Source organism: Pteropus medius, unplaced genomic scaffold (assembly GCF_902729225.1).
Source record: "Pteropus medius unplaced genomic scaffold, Ma_sr-lr_union100, whole genome shotgun sequence".
Classification (NCBI taxonomy): Eukaryota; Metazoa; Chordata; class Mammalia; order Chiroptera; family Pteropodidae; genus Pteropus; species Pteropus medius.
This window is the reverse complement of record NW_024340849.1, coordinates 24140484-24161179: the sequence shown is the minus strand read 5'-3', so window position 1 is coordinate 24161179 and position 20696 is coordinate 24140484. Positions and strand designations below refer to the sequence as shown.

At 33.8% G+C, this 20696-nt stretch overlaps 1 protein-coding gene across 5 annotated transcripts in view; it reads left to right on the top strand.

Annotated features, from left to right (window-relative positions):
- The window catches only part of PIK3C3 (phosphatidylinositol 3-kinase catalytic subunit type 3), a 123186-nt gene that overhangs the window by 31855 nt on the left and 70635 nt on the right, over positions 1-20696 (top strand). For all 5 annotated transcript variants that reach the window (XM_039842657.1, XM_039842682.1, XM_039842667.1 and 2 more), the window contains 6 exons: positions 1412-1498; positions 3368-3463; positions 6482-6553; positions 11711-11815; positions 12456-12548; positions 20335-20520. In XM_039842657.1, coding sequence (XP_039698591.1) covers positions 1412-1498; positions 3368-3463; positions 6482-6553; positions 11711-11815; positions 12456-12548; positions 20335-20520 — 639 coding nt within the window. The remainder of the gene's footprint in view (positions 1-1411; positions 1499-3367; positions 3464-6481; positions 6554-11710; positions 11816-12455; positions 12549-20334; positions 20521-20696) is intronic.

The following is a 20696-nucleotide window of genomic DNA, read 5'->3' as shown; positions in this document are numbered from 1 at the left end:
GTACCAGATTTTGGCCACTCTAATCGGTGTTTAGGGGTATCCTGTTGTTTTAATTTGCATTTTCCTGATACATATATGGAGTATCTTTTCATATGTATATTGGTCATCTGTATATCTTTGGTGAGTTGTCTGTGAAGGGCCCATTATTTAATCTGGTTGCTTGTTTTCTTACCGAGTTTTAAGAGTTCTTCGTATATTTTGGATAATAGTGTGTCTTTGCAAATATCTTCTCCCAATCTGTGGCTTGTCTTGGTCTCTTGGCAGTATCTTTCACAGAGCAGAAGTTTTTAATTTTAACGAAGTCTGGCTTATCAGTGATTTCTGTCATGGATCATGTCCGTGGCGTTGCATCTAAAAAGGCATCACCATACCCAAGGTCATCTAGGTTTTCTCTTATGTTATCTTATAGGAATTTTATAGATTTGCATTTTACATTTAGGTCTAATGCATTTTGAGTTAATTTTTGAAGGGTTGATTCTTTTCAATTTTTTTATATGTGGCTGTCTAGTTAGTCCAGCACCATTTGTTGAAAAACTATCTTTGCCCCATTGTTTTGCCTCTGCTCCTTTGTCAGAGATCAGTTGACTATATTTATTTATATGGGTCTCTTTCTGGGCTTTCTATACTGTTCCATGAATGTTTGTCTATCCTTTTGCCAGTGTCAGACCGTCTTGATTATTGTAGCTTTATTATAATTTCTGAAGTTAGATAGTGTCAGTCCTCCAATTTTGTTCTTTTCCTTCAGTATTGTTTTGGCTCTTCTGGATCTTTTGCCTCTTCATATAAACTTTAGAATCATTTCGCTATCCACAAGATAACTCACTAGCGTTTTTAGTGGGATTTTATTAAATCTAAATATCAAGTTGGGGAGAACTGACATCTTGACAATATTGAGTATTCTTATTCATGGACAGGATTATATCTCCGTCTGTGTAGTTCTTTGGTATTGTTCATCAGAGTTTCGTGGTTTTCCTCATATAGATCATTTACGTATTTCGTTAGATTTATAACAATATCATTTTTGGGGATGCTAATGTAAATGTTGCTTTTAAAAAAAATAATGGCTTTATTGAGATATAATTTAGACATCTCTGTGTCTTTAATTTCAAATTCCACTTGTCCGTTGCTGGTATATAAGAGTAATTGACTTTTGTATGTTAACTTATTATTCTACAGCCTTGCTATAATCGCTTATTAGTTCCAGGAGTTTTTTTTGTCCATTGTTTCCTATTTTCTACATAGATGACCATGTCATATGCGAACAGAGATAGTTTGATTTCTTCCCAATAGCTTTTATTACATTAGGTAGTACTTCCAGTATGATGTTGAAAGGGAGTGATGGGCAATGCTATTTTTTATCTCATGCTGTGAGATCTATGTTAAAATTTTCTCCATTGTGCTTTTTCTGCAGCTCACCAAAGCCCATCGACAAGGACACATGGTGAAAGTAGATTGGCTGGACAGACTGACTTTTAGAGAAATTGAAATGATAAATGAGGTGGGTTGTATTCTTCTTTTTTATTACAAAATATTTTCTCCAGGTATCTAAATCAAGAGTTTTTTGAGAATTATTTATTGCCAGATATCTCACAAATATGGGATTATTGGGGTGATGTGTAGTTGGGAGTTCTTTGTTAATAAGTGGAAAACTTGGGATATCTGCCTTTCTTATATTTTAGTGTTCTGTCCAACCGTGAAGTAGGTAGTGTATATTATAAGTATACTAAATATCGTATAAGTGAAGCCAGTATGAGTTTGATGCCTCACTTGCGTGTTCTGTCTCCATATGGCAGCTTGTATTCAGCACAGTGCTACCTCTTCACTTCAATTACCTTAGTCATCTTTAGCAAGTCCTCTCTCCAATTAAGATACTTCTTCTCTTATGTACTACATATAGGACTCTGCATCCTTAATAAAGTTACATAGTTCAAGTACTTTGTCTCTTGATCTTGTGTATCTTAGGATATGTTTAATTAAAAGATGACTTCAATGAAACTCTTTCCAAAAGTTAGAATGCATAATTTCTCTTTTTTATGTATTTGCACTGAAGTACTAGACATTTTTCCTAACATTTGGCATCTAAGAGAACAGAAATAACTATTACTATTAATCACATTAAGAGAAAGGAATATCAACTTTGTGATATGCCTAGCTTACAGTGACCACCACAGATACTGTTCTCTGCGAAGTTTTCAGGAGCTGGAAAGAGAAAGAAATTTTTAATTTTACAATGAACACTTGTAAAAATTATATTCTAGCATTGTTAATTTTTAAAAAAGAAATTAGTGGTGTTTAACAACATTTATATTTAGTATGAATACTGGGCATTTTTTCCAAATTTATTCATAGTACATTCTCATATATTCAAACTGGAAGGAGACTTTACTATTTTGAATTTTTATAATAATCACATTCCAAAATTAGTTTAATCGAAATGCTTACCTGTATTTTTCTGTTCTTCAACTTAGGTACCCCCTGGGTAGAAAATATAATGTTAGGGCTTACTCTCTCCAGCCTTTTCCATTCTCCTTAAAAGATAGGAGACCATTACCATTACCATAATAGACTATACTATGCTTCATAAAGTTGAACAATGTAAATGACCTCCTTAGACTTTGATTTTATACATATGGATTTAAAGCCATTTAAAAAACTGTTTTGGGTCAAGACTAATCATCCTTTTAGACTTAATTTTATTTCACTTCGTTATTTACATAGTATTTGCTTGTTTTTAAAGGGACAAATTTATACATAGAATTAACATTTTTTTACGTTGAAGAAGTAACTGTTTCCCAGTATACTTAAAGTATACTGATAAAAATTTACGAGTCACTGCAAGTTGTCTTAAAACTGTTTATAAATTGTGAAAAACTTGTAAAGGTTATATCTGTTAAGATCAATTGCCCTCAGTCGTTAGTCACACATTTTGTTTTCCTTTTGATTTTTGTTATAGCAATTGCTATAGATTAGTTGTATGGTTTAAGGGTGAACTGTTCTTTGTTTAACATTGTTATAAGTACAAAACATCTTTAGTTTTGAAAGAAAATAGTTCTCATACATGTGCATACAAAATACCATCAAGATTTTATATAATAAAATCCAAATTACTGAATAAACTAAGTGTCATTAAGTTTTAGGAAGGAGTTAGAAGTGAATAGTAGATACTACTGGCTAAACAGCAGTGTTGTATATAATAAAATAGTAGTGCTGTAACATTGCATTTATAATAACAAAATAAAAATTTGTTACATTTCAAGTTGTTCTTGATAGATCTGTGTATTACTGAATTGGGAATAATGGTATAAACTGATCCTTTAAGAGAATGTTAAAGATGATCATTTTTCATGAAAATCTTTTTTTTTTTTAGAGTGAAAAACGAAGTTCTAATTTCATGTACTTGATGGTTGAGTTTCGATGTGTCAAGTGCGATGACAAGGAATATGGCATTGTTTATTATGAAAAGGTATTTGCCTTGGAACTGTTTATGGTCTCTAAAGTAGAGGGGAGGGGAAACATTAAAAAAAATTACTGTTGTTCCTGCTGAGATGAATTATTTGGTTGCAGGATAGCAGCAGACAGCTGTCAGCAGCAGCTGTTTATGTATGCACAAATCAAATCATATAGCTACAACAAGATTACAAAAGCCAATCATTCATGTAATACAGTTCTGGGTTACAGAATTCAATAAATATGCAGAAGATTAAAAACTTTTTGATTAATTGTTCTACAAATTGGCAAATAGGACATTAAAGCTGTAGCTTTATTAACAATTAGAATTCATTTGAAAAATAATCATGCTTTTTAAATAGTAATCTATTGAAAGTTAAGGTTATGTTTGTTATTTGAGTATATATATAATGTGTTGGAAATTTATATGTGACCCTAACATAAGTATGCTTAGGAAACACTTTATACATCTGCATTTATTAGTATAATATATGCAGAATTAAGAAAATTATGTTATCAGTAGGCCGAGTGATAGCACATATGCAGTTCTAGATTTCCTCTGGCTCATTATGCGAAAGAAAGTAATGTGTGTTTGACATGTAGCTACTTGAAAAATGTCTGTGCCTCAAATGTTTGTTGAAGGGTCTTTATTTAAGTATTATAGAAATAATTCTATGTGTAGTTTAAAACCACATAAAACAGGTACTTTTTATTATTGTAGAAATACTAAGACAAGTACTTAAATCAGTGTTAATGAGGACAGACTTTTTTTTAATTTTTATTTTTCAATTGGAATTGACATTCAATATTATTTTATATTAGTTTCAGTTGCATAGCATAGTGGTTAGAAATTTATATTATTTACTAAGTGATCCCCCCGATTAGTCAAGGACCCACCCACCTGGCACTATATATTGTTATTACAGTATTATTGACTATATTTCCTTTGCTGTTTTTCACATCCTGTGACTGTTTTGTAACTACCAATCTGTACTTCTTAATCCCTTCACTTTTTTTACCCATCCCCTTAACCCCTCTTCTTTCTGGCAATCACCAGTTTATACTCTGTATCTATGAATCTGTTGCTCTTTTGTTTATTTCGTTCTTTAGATTCCACATATAAGTGAAATCATATGGTATTTGTCTTTCTCTGGAGGACAGACTTTTGATACATGGCATAATAGAATAATATTCTTCTAGCATATAGCTAAGCTCATATACAGTGCATTTGTTCATTAGAAGCAACACTTTTAAATTACTTTTAAACTTTAGTGTTATTTGTTAAAGCTGTCACAAGTGATTTTTAACAATATATTTGTAACTATAAATTATCGTTTGAAGGATGTTTTCATAATGTAATTCTAGGGTTTGTACAGTTAATTTATCATCACTTTTCTGGTATTTTTCAAGTTACTATTCATACTTTTTCCCTTTAGCTTTTATACCTTCCTTTTAGTAAAAGGTTAGGAAACATTAACTTGTTTCAGCTTTTCATTTTATAAATGAAATAAAATAAGAAAGATAGACTAACATTGTTTATTAATTCATTAGAAAAACTATATAAATGAAATAAAATAAGAAAGATAGACTAACATTGTTTATTAATTCATTAGAAAAACTATGTTAAAAAGAGAAATGTAGGTGAGTGAAATTTTTGTCACCATACATTTTTAAAAAATTACATTTTACATTTTACATTATATATAATTTCATTTAAAGCAATATTTCCTGCCCATGTGGAGTTTATATTGCAAAAGCATGCTAATGAAAGTGGTATTTTACAACATTGGAGATGTGAAGGATCTTTCGAAAGACGGCTTTGATAGTAGATGAAATAATAACAGAATAGAAATTAGAAGAATTTCAAGTATTTTCTGAAAAGGTTCTTGACCCCTTTCTACTGCTTTTTGAAAATTGCCCATAAATTAATGCCTGTGTACCTACCCTGTCATACTTCCACTTAGTATAAAGATTGCTGGGCCAGTGTATTGAATCTAATGGAAATAGACTTTCTTGTCACCTGTCTTTTGTGACAGATAGCTTTAGTGAAGATTACTTGTCACAGTTGGGCTGATAAATGTGTTTTCTGGTGTTGTGACTAAGAACCAGCCTGTTAAACAACCGCTGTGGGAATTTGTGGTTTTCTCTAAGACTCAATTACTGAACTAAAGTCACAATACTTCCCCCTTTTCAGTGTCTCCTGATTTTGTTGAACATATCTAAAATTGAAAATATAGTAGCATTTGGAAATTGACAAAAAATCTTACCTCTGGTTGTACAATCGTGAGGAAACGAATTTTTACCTTAATTAGTTTAGCCTTTCCAGTATGTATGCAGTGACATTTATTATACTGAATTACCTTTCTTGCCTGAATTGCATAAAAATAAAAGCCAACATTCTTCAAAAGTGATAATACCAACAAAATAAGACAGCTTTATTTCTTAAGAATTGATTCTCTTTATTGAAGTTTGCATTATGTTGAGTTAGGTGCCTCTGTGAGAAGCAATGCTGCTGAGTCTCTTCCTGTATATAAATTTGAGTAACATTAATCCCACACTTAAAATTCTTCTCTGAATGGAACTTAGTTGTGATCATTTGAACTTACCAACATCCACTTAGTAGTGTTTGGAAGTGATGTAACATATCCATTGCACAATATTTTAATTATGCTCTGTGGTTTCTTGTTCCATGTTTGAATATTAGGACATATTATTTTTGACCTGTGGTCATCATAGAGTTTAAAAAAAAAAGACAAAAACAATCTAATTTCTAGACCTCATATTCCTAAAAACTGCATTGCAAATTTTTATTGTTAGAGTTTATTTTTTCCAAAATATTTTATAAGTAACAAAAGGTAAAAAATAGATATGTTTTAAAATATAGTAAGAGGAAGAATAATTTTCTTAAAGGAAGGAGTGATGTTCATTACATGGAATTAAAATACATTGGAATATACATTATCATGTATTATTTCTTATCATTTGGTTAAATTTTATTTATTTGCTTTTTTTGACTTATTACACTGTAATCCAGGATGGTGATGAGTCATCTCCAATTTTAACCAGCTTTGAGATAGTGAAAGTTCCTGACCCTCAGATGTCTATGGTGAGTTATTGCCAAGTTTCTTACAAAAGTACTTTACTTCAGAATGACTTAGACCCACATCATACATTTCTTTTTAAAAAAGTGTACCTCAGTTATCTAAAATTGATTTATAAATCCACTTTAGCTGTCTGGTTCAGATGAGATTTTTATAAGAAATCTTAACATGTAAAAATAAAGTCAGGATAGTACAGTGTTGGGGAGCCATTTTATTTGGATTACTGAAAGAGCTGGGGAATGTAGTCTTGAACTGAGGACTTGGGGGACCAGGTGCAGCCTTGGAGATACTGCATGTTTGGTTCCAGGCTGCTGCAATAAAGCAAGTCACATGAAGTTTTTGCCTTCCCAGTGCATATAAAAGTTACGCTTATACTATACTGTAGTCTATTAAGTGTGCAATAACATTATGTCTAAAAAAACAGTGTACATTAAAAAATTAAAAAATACTTAATTAAAAATACTTTATTGCTAAAAAATGCTAATCATCATCTGAGCTTTCAGAATATTGCAATCTTTTTGCTGGTGGAGAGTCTTGGCTCGATATTGATGGCTGCTGAATGACCAGGGTGGTGGTTTCTGAAGGTTTGGGATGGCTGTGGCAATTTTTTAAAATAAGACAGCAATGAAGTTTGCCACATCGATTGACTCTTTCTTTTACAAATGATTACTGAGTAGCAAGCAATGCTGTTTGATAGCATTATACCTACGGTAGAAAGTCTTTCAGAATTGAGTCAGTCCTCTCAAATCCTGCTACTGCTTTATCAGCTAAGTTTACTAAGTTTACATAATATTCTAAATCCTTTGTTGTCATTTTAACAGTCTGCACAGCATCTTCACCAGGAGTAGATTTCATTCCAAGAAACCACTTTCTGTGCTCATCCATAAGAAGTAACTCCTCAGCCATTCAGGTTTTATTATGAGATTGCAGTAATTCAGTCACATCTTCAGGCTCTACTTCTATTTTAGTTCTCTTGCTATTTCCACCACATCTGCAGTTACTTCCTCTGTTGAAGTCTTGAACCCCTCAAAATCATCCATGAGGGTTGGATTCAACTTCTTCCGAACTCCAGTTAATGTTGATATTTCGACCTTTTCCCATGAATTATGAATGTTCTTAAAGGCATCTAGAATGGTGACTTCTTTTCAGAAAGTTTTAAATTTACGTTGCCTTGATCCATCAGAGGAATCACTGTATGGCAATTACAGCTTTTTACAAAATGTGTTTCTTTAGACTTGAAAGTTGAAATTACTCCTTGATCTATGGACTGAAGAATGGGTGTTGTGTTAGCAGGCAAGAAAACAACATTAATCCATCAGAGTTCTTGGGTGACTAGGTGCCTTGTTAATGACAGTAATATTTTGAAAGGAATCTTTTTTCTGAGCAGTAAGTCTCAACACTGCGTTTAAAATGTTCAGTAAACCATGATGTAAACATATAAGCTGTTATCCAAGCTTTGTTCTTCTATTCATAGAGGATAGTCAGATTAAATTTAGCATAATTCTTAAGTACCCTAGGGTTTTCAGAATGGTAAGTGATCATTGGCTTCAACTTAAAGTCACCATCTGCATTAGCCCCCAACAAGAGAATCAGCCTGTCCTTTGAAGCTCTGAAGCCAGGCATTGGCTTTTCCTATCTAGCCATGAAAATCCTAAATTGCATCTTCTTCCAATGTAAGGCTGTTTGTCTACTTTGCAAATCTGTTGTTTAATGTAGCCACCTTCATTAATTAGCTTGATCTTCTGGATAACTTGCTGCAGCTTCTACATTAGCACTTGCTGTTTCACCTTTTACTTTTATGTTATGGAGGTGGCTTCTTTCCTTAAACTATATGAACCAACCTCTTCTAGTTTCAAACGTTTCTTTCACGGCTTCCTCTCCTCTCTCATCCTTCATAGAATTGAAGAGGCTTAAGGCCTAACTCTGGATTAGGCTTTGGTTTAAGGGAATGTTGTGGCTGGTTTGATTTTATATCCAGACCACTAAAACTCTCCATATCAGCAGTAAGGGTGTTTCATATTCTTATCATTTGTGTGTTAACTGGAGTAGCACTTTTAATATCCTTTAAAAACTTTGTATTCACAACTCGACTCACTGTTTGGCACAAGAGGCCTATCTTTTGTCTTGTCTCGGTTTTCGACATGCCTCCCTCACTGTTTAATAGTTTCTAGCTTTTGATTTAAAGTGAGAAGCATGTGACTCTTCCTTTCACTTGACTACTTCGAGGCCATTATAGAGTTATTAATTGGCATAATTTCAGTATTTTTATGTCATAGAGTAGGGGTCTCCAACCTTTGGGCTGTGGACTGGTACCGGTCTGTGGCCTCTTAGGAACACGGCCACGCAGCAGGAGGTAAGCGGCAGGCAAGCAAGCAACGCTTCATCTATATCTGTAGCCGGTCCCCAGCGCTTGCATTACCGCCTCAGCTCTACCTCAGATCATCAGGCATTAGATTTTCATAGGAGCACCTGGTGCCAAAAAGGTTAAGCACCAGGGAATAGCGAGGCTTGAGGAGAGAGACTGGGTAAAGGCTAGTCAGTGAGGCCATCAGAACATCCACAACATTTATGTTCAGTTGGCTTTCTTATATGAGTGGGTTCATGGCACCCCCAAACAGTTACAATAGTAACATCAAACATCACTAATCACAGATCACCATATAACAAACATGATAATAATGAAAAAGTGCAAAATATTGTGAGAATTAACAAAAATGTGATACAGAGACACGAAGTGGGCAAATGCTTTTGGAAATGGTGCCTACAGATTTGTTCAAGGCAGGGTTGCTACAAACCTTCAATGTGTAAAAAAAACCAAAAACCCTCAATATCTCCTAGGTTGAATAAAGCAAAGAGCAATAAGACAATCATAAATTGCACAGAAAGGGAATTAGTTTATACCAGGACATAACACTATGATCAATGGATGAAAATTTTAGGGAGACTAAGTTGGTTGTAAAATATGGAAGATCACTGTAGCTACTAAAACTATTCAATTTGAATCATAGTGTCTGGATGATTTTGAGATACCTGTCTGTTGAATTTTTGAGATGATAACTCTCTCATAGGTATGAAAGAATAAGAATTCCTGCTTTACAAACAGATGTTTAATTAGATGACTTTAGATTTAGAAGGTTTCAGGCGAAAAAATTCTTTTAGCAGCACAATAGATATCATCATATTCATACTTATAATTCATTCACATCACTCTGAACTATTTCATTCTTATTTTATGCATTTCTAATTCGATTATAACCTTCTTTATCAGACCAAAGTAGATTAAAAGTTGCACGTTAAAAATGAAAACATGATAACCGAGGTAAATATCGGTCATTAAAGCAGGAAGTAATGACTGATGGCCTAACAGCAGAGGAAGAGATAGGAAAAAAAGAGTATAAAAAGTGAGGAAAAAAGAGTCACTTGGGAATCTTTTAGAAACAAACCCTACATATCTTCATAGTCCCTATGCACAACATACTATGATTGAGTTAATATATTTAAAATTGATACTTTTCATTATAAAAATCAAATTATATTTTGCATTCTGGATATTTAAAACACAAATGTGTATTCTCGGTGTATACTTCAAAATGTGTATACTTCAAAATGGCCAAGAGTAAACAAATTTTGTCACATTGAGATCACAGATATCACTTTTGCTTAACTTCTACCAAAATACCGGGTAAATGAGATGTCTGTATATGTAGTATGTTATTTTCCAAAGAAAATGCTCATCAACAGTTATAGTTTTAACATAATGGATACTGTAATTAAAAACAAACAAACAAAAGAACTAAGGTCCCTGTTAAAAATTTTTAGTTTTAAATGTAGGCAAGCAAGCAAGCAAACAAACAAAAAAACCTATTCTCCTTACCGCTTGTATTCAAAAATTCAATTCAGTTTGTAGCCGTAATTATTTATTATATAGAGGAATATATTTTAACCAAGTAATTTTGAGTGCCACTGAGCTGGTATACCACTGTATCAGACAGTAAAACAGACTATAAAACTTCTGTTAATTACAGAGTTATACTAGCTCATATACATAAACAAATAGACTGGTAGAACAGAATAAAAAGCCCAGAAATAGATTCAAATAAACATGGAAATTTGTGTATGATAAAGGTGGTATTTCGTCACTGGAGCATAGTGCTAAAGAACAGATTAGCCATTTGGGAAAAGAAAATGAAATCAGATCCATATCTCACACCATATATAAGGAAAAACTCCAAATGGATCAGGCATTTAAATGTTAAAAAAATGAAACTTTACTAGTACTTTACTCTCACTGTAGTGAAAAACTTTCTAATGATGACTGAAAATCAGAGGCAGCAAAAGAAATGATTGATAATCTTGATTGCATTAAAAATTTGACTGCATGGCAAAAACACTGTAACAGAGTCAAAAGAATGTTAATAAATTGGAAGAAAGTATTTGTGACACATCACAGACCAAAGGGCTGAATATTTAATACATGAAGAACTCTTAAAAACTTAAGGACAAAGAATCAAAAAGCTAATTGAAAATTAGGAAAAAGACATTAACAGACAATTTACACAGGCAAAAATACATAGAATAAAACGTATTTTAAGCAAAAATAGTATATTTAAAACAATTTTGGCTGTAGGTAAAATCGTGAACAGAAAATAAACATGGAATATATATATATCTTAAATGTATATACTCAAATATGTATACTTAAATATGTATATTTAAGTATTGTGGTCTCTGCCCTCAGTTACTACTGGTGATTAAACTGCTAAGATGAAAATATCACAAGGTTGTTAGTAGCTTATAAGAAGAGAGAATGCTTTACTCTGAGTTGTAAAGAAGGTCATGGATTGAAGGGGTTTTTGAGTGGATAGAGGATATAAAAACCTGGAGTATGTGGAGAATGAAGGGTAGATGTTTTAAGAAGCTGAAATGGCATGGGCATGTTATGGTTCTAGTGAAGCATAAACCATACTTTGTTTCCCTGTCTCCAAATAGTGATATGTTTTTAAAATATACATAGAGACTAAAGTGGTAACAAAAATAAAATATTAAATATTATAAAATGGTCCTAAGTAAGTAACTATTTACTTTTCTATTTGTAACTGGCTATTGGAACTTCCTTTTGGTGAAGTTTACATTGTTGATTAATATTTTAAAATTATTTATAGGAGAATTTAGTTGAGAGCAAACACCACAAACTTGCCCGGAGTTTAAGAAGTGGACCTTCTGACCATGATCTCAAACCTAATGCTGCCACAAGAGACCAGCTAAATGTAAGAATTTATAAAATAATAATATAAAAATAATTAAATGAGGCAACACCACATCAGTTTAAAGTGATTTAGATGAATGTTTTTTTTTCCCAAGTTAATGAACACCACATGATTTCAACAGCTTCGCAATCCTGAGGTTTTATTTTTATTTTGGAGCTTTCAGTAAATATATTAGCCCTGGAGACAGCTACAAATAGTTTGCACTTTTGCGATACCGTGTTCTCAGAAACTGGCCCTGAAGTACATTGCCTGAGAGAGGCCTTGGTGCACACGTGTGTTGTTGCGCACATTGACTTGATAAGACAAACACGTATTGTTTGGATTTTTCCTTTTTTGAAAGGATGACTTTTTTAAATTTTGGTTGGTTTTGTTTTTGGTTGAATTAAATTAGCTCTGTAGTTATATACTGTAATGTGGAGTATGACTTTTTCATTTTATCTTTTATTCTCCCTTATACTCTATTAGTATCCTTTTTGGATTGATAAGTATAGCAAACTTAAGTCTTACTTAGTTGCATGTACATTCTCCTTCTGTAATAGTTCTATTATAGAATATTTAAATAAATGGAAAAAAATATAAATGAACTGGAAACAGATAGGAAGAATGTATTTGACAAAAGTACCTCTTTTTTGTTTTGTAGATTATTGTGAGTTTTCCACCAACCAAGCAGCTTACATATGAAGAACAAGATCTCGTTTGGAAGTTTAGATATTATCTTACTAATCAAGAAAAAGTGAGTTTTTTGAGTACTTTCATATATCAAATTTACCTATAAACTTTGTTGCTGATGAACAAGAGGAAGTAAAACTGCCATGGGAATATAGAGTTATTGTCAAATTTTAAAAAAGTTACAGAACAATATTTATGATACTCCATTGAAAAAATTATAGAGGTATACACACAAAGACACATATACCCATTTGTTGATGTGTAGACAGTGACTGAATGGTTTAAATCAGAGAGACTTGGGTTCAGTTTCCAGCACTACAACTTACTATTCCTAGGTAAGGCAAGGCAAATTTGGAAGTTTGATTTCCTCATTTTTCTGATGATGACAACCTCCTTCGCAGTTGAGATAATACAGGTGAATAACTTGGCTGAGTACCTGGTACACAGTAGTAAATGTTGATTCACTTCTGTCTTCATTCTCCTCACCTCTTTGAACTTGGGCGATTAGCCAAATATTTACATTATTAAAAGAACTAGAATTCTAGAAGAGATGTGGCTAGAGAGAGAGTATGAGAAATGTAATTTGAAATGTGTAAATTGAGTTGGTAGCATAATAGCTAGCTTATAGTGCATGATAGAGGCTAGATTAGAACTAGACATTTACTTTCCATAATGAAACCATGGAGTGCATAAAGTCTCTGGAGAGACTGAATTGCGTTGAAGCAAGTAGTCTGGCGACTTGGTTGTGAGTCTTTTGTTGCCACTAAGAAGCTTTTTGATGGCAAGCAAATTACTTCACCTGTTTAAGCTTTAGTTTACTCATATTTAATATGTGTTATTTAAATGATAGTGAACTTTATCTCTTCCAGTTCTTAAAATAGTCTGTAAATTCTTAGAATATAGGTTCAAGGGATAACTTTTAAAGTATAATAATCATTACTAGCATCTTTTGAACAGCTGTTGTGTCTAGGGATCTTTTTGGCCCCATAACCCCCCACACACTATTTAGGTATTATCGTTGCTGTTCTACAGATGAGGGAACTTGAGTCTTAGTGATTAAGAAACTTCTGCAGAATCACAGAGTTTATAAATGCTGCTCTTTGGTGTGATCACATTTATGAGTTCGAAGAGAAGGTAGTCAGTGAAAACACAGAGTAAGAGGGATTATAGAGAAAATATTTGCAGCATCATGCTCATGCCTTGGCAGAAATTACGAAATGCATTGGGAGCAAAACAGAGAAGCATCAAGAAATTTAATATCTGTCAGAAAATTATTACATAATTATGTAAGAATAAATATGTTTCACAACCTCATGAGATGGTCTTTAGCTACTTTAACTTGTTTTTCTGAAGCAGTTGTATTTTCTTTAGTTTCAAAAGTAAAGATAAAAAAGTAGTTGCAATTCCTCTTAACTCTTCAGCTTTTCCTCCTTATCTTTGATTGAGGCCTTTGGAAATTCAAATAAACCATAGTCGTTTTTCTTATATTCATAACAATAATGAGAGAATAATTTAAAATTTGCCATAGCTTCAAGTGTTATTCTCTTTATCACTGCAAAAAAAGAGAAATATTCATTAATAGAATCACAGGTTTGTGGTTTTGTGTTTTATGAAAAAACTGAGTTAGTATGTGATACTCTGTTAAATGAAGAATAACCTTGGTCACAGAAATTGCATCTTGAATGCAGCACAGTCTTGTCTAAAATACACAGCAAGATATTGAATTAAACCTCTTAGAATATATAGGTTCAAGAAGCATAGAATGGATTTACAGAGCAGAACAGCCTTAGATAGAAAGGCTTGCAAGAAAAATTGTTTGTTTAAACAAGTAGTCACTTCCCACTGAAATTCAATTATTTCTAGATATGTGCAAAAGAAATAAAATGCTCAAGTGATATAAAGTATGTGACAAGTTTCATTTAACTGGTTGATTTCAAGTTTTCAAAAAGTGAGTGATGAAACTTCAATTCTCAGGACATATTATAGGATTCTTATGATCACTAGAATCAAGTGAACAATATTTTTTTAACGTTCATGAAGCACTTTTCAGTTAAACCAAATGTCTATTGGCCTTGGAGTGACCAGAGAAATTATTCACACAGCCACATTTGTATCTTTATAATAATTTAAAATGAGTTTTGTAGAAAACAAATACTTTTGTACCTTTGTCCTTTAATTTGTTTACTCAAAGAAATTCTTTCAGTGTCAGTTTCTCAGGAACAATGATTTAAGTTATTTGGCATTTGGGCCTTGAGGCTGAAAAGATTTTCTACAGAGAAAGCGGTGCTCAGAAAAAAATTGGTGGAAATTGGTTCTTACAAAGTTATACTTCTTATTTATTTTTTAATTAAATTTGGTCTTTCTACCTATAATTTTTCTAAATGACTGTGTATCAGAGCTTGCCGGCACAGTCTTAAGTATTTCAGATGAAAACCCTCTAGTCTAGACCTCAGTTTGTGGCCCATAGCATGTAAGAAGTGACTCATTTTTATGGAACGCAAAATGTGAATGTTATCACTTTTTGAAACTAGTTTTTAGCATAGTGAATGGCCTTTCTTTTTATAAAAATGTTGATTAAAAACAGCTTTACATTATTGCCTTTCTTTCCATTATATTTTGGGAAAAACATGCAGTCAGAAGAGTTGTATCTGGTAAAGGTAATAGTGATACACTGAATATTCTTAAGAAATTGCTTCTGAAGTATCCACTGAGGCAGTGATATCAGGACTCAGGACACGAATAATTACATTTGTGCATCCTGACCAGAAGTTGGTGGCGAATCAAGACTCTGAGCTTCAAGCTATAATTTCTCTGTCTTCATATAAACAAACTGCTTTAGGGAAAGGATATTTATCTACCATCAAAATGGAGAAATATAAGATAGTAATCGATTAAGGGTTACTCTCTTGGTAAACATTTAGGTAATTAATAAAAATGTGGAGCAGAATAAGATCAGTGTGGAGGAGGTTTCACAGAGCAAAGATTGGTCTTAAAGTTTGTGTAAGCTTTCATGGTATTTTTTGTTTGATCATTTTTCATAGGGAAAAAGAACATGAGTAAGGCAGAGTGTTAGGTTCAGAGACACAAAGGTACGAATGGTTATGAAATAGAAAACGTGTCAGTTTGTGATGAACCTTGAATTCTGTGCTTGGGAGTTGGATTTCACTGGCAATAGGAGACTACTAAATCAACAGAATGTGTCTTAACAAGTGATATTTTAAGGAAGGTGAACCAGGTAGAATGGAGCAGAGCTGAGAATGAAAAAAAAAGACAAATTAGAAGACGCGTGTACTGATTTTTAGAGATATTTTGGAGGGAATGTATAAAATGACTTGGAGACAATGCCCCAGACTTAGGCCTGAATGCCCGAAATAAGGAAATATGGCAAGTGGAAGGAGCAGGATAAGGATGTACTTTCAGTTTTGAATGTTTTTAATTGAAAGCATTAGAAGAACAAGTGTGATGTTGTGATATAGTAAGGAATATACATTTGGTCTTTGGTTCCTGGCATAGTTTCTAAAACACTCAGAATTTCCTCAGTGGTAAGGATGAGAAGAGCATCTTTTATTACTCATTTTAAGTCCCTTTCAGCCATGCTGGAGTTTATGCTAATGAGGTGACTTGGAGGATGGGGCTGGTTGCCAGAGGAACCAATCTTGTGAGTTGAGGGTAGGAATTTTCAGCTCTACCCCCTAACTTCTGGGAGAGGGGCTGGAGGTTGAGTTAATCACCAGTGGCCTGTGATTTTAATAAATCATGTCTGTGTAATGGAGCCTTCATAAAAACATATGATGGGATTCATAGAGCTTCTTGGTTATCCATGTGACAGGAGAGTGGCACACCTTAAACTGTATGCGGACAGAAACTCCTGTGCCTGGGACTCTTCCAGACCTTGCCGAATGTACCTCTTCATATGGTTATTCATTTGTATCCTTTATAATATAACAGTAATAATAAGTATTTCTCTGAGTTCTATGAGCCATGATATCAAATCATCAAACTGGAGGAGGGTATTGTGGGAACCCTGATTTGTAGCCAAGTCAGATAGAAGTATGAGCAACCTGGGGACCTAAAATTGGCTTCTGAAATGGGAAGCAGCTTTGTGAGATTGGCTCCTTAACCCCAGGAATCTGCACTGACTCCAGGTAGTTAGTGTCAGAATTGAATTAAATTGTAGGACACTCAGTTAGTGTTCTTAGAGAATCAGGGAGTTAGTTGGATGGTGTGGAAAACCTACACATTTGGTGTCAGAAGTGTGTTGAGTAGAGAAATAGCAATAAAGTAGAACTTTCCAATAACTAAGTTGGTAGAAGTTAAAATTAGAACTACGTATATGGGAAATATAGTATTTTCAGCTCTAAAGTTATTGTGGTCGTGATTTTCAGAATAGGAGATAACAGTGAGGTGATTCTAAGATCAAAAGATTAAAATATTTATTGCTATTAATATAAATATAAAACAGTAATGTTAACATTTGATGTTGGAGTCAACCTCAGAAACAGAATAACAGTAATATTGGATAATAAAATAATTAACATTTATCAAGTATTTATTATATGCAAGGTTCTGTTCTAAATAGTAACATTCTATAATATATTTAATCTTTACCACAACCTTAGGAGATAGGTCACTTAAAAGTTAAATAATGTGTTCTAGATGACTCCGTGAATAATTGATAAAGCCAGGAGTTCAGATTTGACTCCAAATACTCTGGTTCTGCAGCTTGTATGTACACTCAAATCATCTGTGGAAACCCTAAGAATAAAAATGTATTTCAGTCCTGTACCTTTACTTACATAGATTAATGAAACACTAAAGTGTCATCATTATCATTGCTGCCTTCAAATTCTTATTCTTTCTCATTCTTCTTGTTTTCTCCTTCATTCTGTTGCCTCCTTGTTTACATTTGTAATATTTAGCATTATAAAGTTGTGGAATTCTTTGTACAGTGACCGAAGTTTTTTGGCGGTATTGTACTCTATAAAATCTTAGTAATCTATAAATCTGAGAAACTGGGAGTTAGGTTGTTTCCATTACTGAATTGAGTACATTGGCGTGCTGCAAGATTTGCTTATAAGCAGCACGTTTCTATTAAGACTGCTGATGTACTATGAAATGGGAAAGCTTTTGCTGTAGTTATGTAAGAAGTATTGCTCTGTTTCCACGTTCAACCTAGAAATACATTTTAGAAGTGAAAAATAATTGTGTGGAATGAACTAGTAGGTCAGGCTGTGTTTTTACGGGGAGAGAGGACACTTTACTAAGAGGTTTGCAGGAGATACAGGGGAAATGGATACTTGTCCTTGGGGAATGCGGATTCCAGTTGTAGAAATAAGAACACCCACAAAAGCATTTTGCAAAAAAATAAAAAATAAAAAATAAATAAATAAAAAGCAGTTGGAAGAGCATGATTTAAATGAAGGTTGTAAGATTGAGACAGCTACTAAAGGAAGAGCTGAAAGTTGCCAGAAACTTCCTGGAAAAATTGAATTTTTGATAACCTGGCTTTAAAGAAAATGACACTCCTGTTTTGGTGAGTATAAGGAAGTCTTGTAGATAGGATTTGAACAGTTATATATAAAATAGGTTAACTTAGTTGAATCATAGAAGAGCAACAAGAGTTAGTTTAATGAGAGAGGTTTGGATTGTGGTGAGAGCTATCAATGGAATGTTTTGAGATGAGCCAAGATTTTGTTGTTACATTTGTTTTTTGTTGTTTGTTTGTTTTTGTTTTGTTTTGTTTTTACAAACTAGAGTGACTCATCTATCTGGAAACCACGCTATAACAATCTGGCATCATCTTCAAATATTGGAAAGGTCATCTATGTGGTAGGGGTTAGAGTTGACTTTCATTATCTCCAGACAATGAAACTGACCAGGGGAAGAAGTTAAATGAAGACACTGTTGTCTTTTGCTTCATTACAGTTTAAAAAACCAACAAAAATTGTTTTACTGTCTATAAATACAATAGGTTCTTTGGAAATTAGTCGCTGGAATTAGTTAAGTAAATATTGGTCCTCTTTATGTCAGGGATGTTATAAGGTAAATTTCTGCTGACAGTGGGAGGTTCGTGCTAAAATCATTTCCCACTTGAGCTTTTGAGAGTTTGTGTGAAATGCTTAGAAGATAAACTGGTATTGAGGTTCTTAGAAGGCTGTGCCAAACTCCAGATATATGGTATAGTGAGAATCAATCTGAGAAGAAAAACAGGAAACATTGCTAGGAAATAATTGACTGGAATTGGGAATGGATTTAGGAGATCAATGTTGGTGCAGTAATGGCTCGAAGGGGCATGGGTTTAGCTAATTAGGAGATGGCAGTACCTTAATGGTAAGGAGGCGGAAGATGCACAAGCTGAGAGTCAGTGAACCTAGATTCTAGGTCTAGCTTCTTCACTATTTTGAGGTGATGGGTAAGTCACTTATTTTGCTGAAATTAAATATATTGAGCATCGGACTGATGCCAGAGAGCTCAACAGCATAGGAGTCCAAAGAGGGACCCCGGCCTGGAGCTCTGGTGACCAAGTTCTTATCTCTTGGGGGGTAGATGTGTCCCAAGGCTATCCGGCCTACTTTCTGATCTTGGCCTGTTTCCCATGCCACCTGGAGGAAAGGAGGCGGTCCAAAGCCATCTATCTTGTCTCCTGGCCTTGGTTTATTTCTCCTGCTGGAGTTTCATGGTTGAAATCAAAACAAGGAGAGAGGGCTGAGTAAGAGACTAAGGAAAAATTCCAGAGTCATATCCTGGAATGGCGGATGGGGAGCTTCCCTGGGCTAACTGTCCTGCCTCAGGGCTAGATAGTCTCCATGGAGCCTTTTTTCTTAATCTAATTAAATCAAGAATAAGTTAGGGAATGGACATGAAGTTTCATTTTATGCTATACTAACCAGTATTGTGTTTTATTGTCTAAGCAGATATTTTCTTGAGAATTTACTAATGAAGAAGTTTTAATTGGGTGGAGAAGGCATTTAAAATTTTAAAGTTATCTTTGTTCAAGTGATGAATTCATAGAAGAGAAAGAAGAAAATATCTTGGGATCAGCCAGGAAAGTGTTGCCAGTAGGGAGATTACTGTTTATGGAAAACAGATATGTACCTTTCTTTAAAGAGCATTTATTATGTATACAACTATGAGTGATATGCTTCAAGGTAATTTAGTTACCTGACAGTCTGGTGAAAACTTTAGTATGCTACCTATCTAAAGAGGTTCTAGAAAGATGCTGCAAACAGCCAGCTGAATCCTGGACTATCTGCTGCTGCTTCTGTACATATCCATTTTTATGCTTGTTTCTGTGGAGGTTTTGTTTGACTCTCTTTTTAAATAGTTACTTCTCTGTGTGACAGACATAGCATATTCAATTTAGTTTGAGTCCTCATGTATGTGAGTGTCTAGGAAACCCAGTGTCTAGAGAGGTGTTCAAGAGTGGGTTTAGTGGTATGGATTCTACCCTTGCTTGGCTTTGTACTCTTTTATTCATTGGCTGCTTTATGTCACATGGAGATGTTGTAAAATGAACGTCTTCTCAAAGGCATCTCAGAGTTCATGCAACATGACTCAACTATTTCTATGTCTTGAGCCCTGCAATATTTTAAAATAACAAAAGCATAGTGAAGAAAAGCCAAAGAAAATTTTAAAATTCATAGCTTTCTGGAAGTAGTTTGATCTTTTCTGTCCTGCAGGGTTTTTGAGCATCATTTGTATAACTTTGTTTAGTGTTTACACAGGAGTCTGTTGATGACTCTGTGACTCTTTCATCACAACCAGGCAGAATTCTGTCTAGTCACCTTTGACTTTCCCTATCTCAGCTAATAGGCTGTTGTTTCTAATTTTAAAATCTTTTCTAATTTTAGGCTTTGACAAAATTTTTGAAGTGTGTTAATTGGGATCTACCTCAGGAGGCCAAACAAGCATTGGAACTTCTGGGGAAATGGAAGCCAATGGATGTAGAGGATTCCTTGGAGCTGTTATCCTCCCATTACACCAATCCAACAGTGAGGCGTTATGCTGTTGCCCGATTGCGACAGGCAGATGATGAGGTACATTATTATTCATTATTCCTCTTTGGGTACATCTTAAACTACAGCCTGATTATAGACTGTGTGTGTGTGTGTGTGTGTGTGTGTGTGTGTGTGTGTGTGTGTGAGATCGAGAGAGAGAGAGAGAGAGAGAGAGAGAGAGAGAGACAAGAGAGATTTTTTTTTAGAAGGAAAGA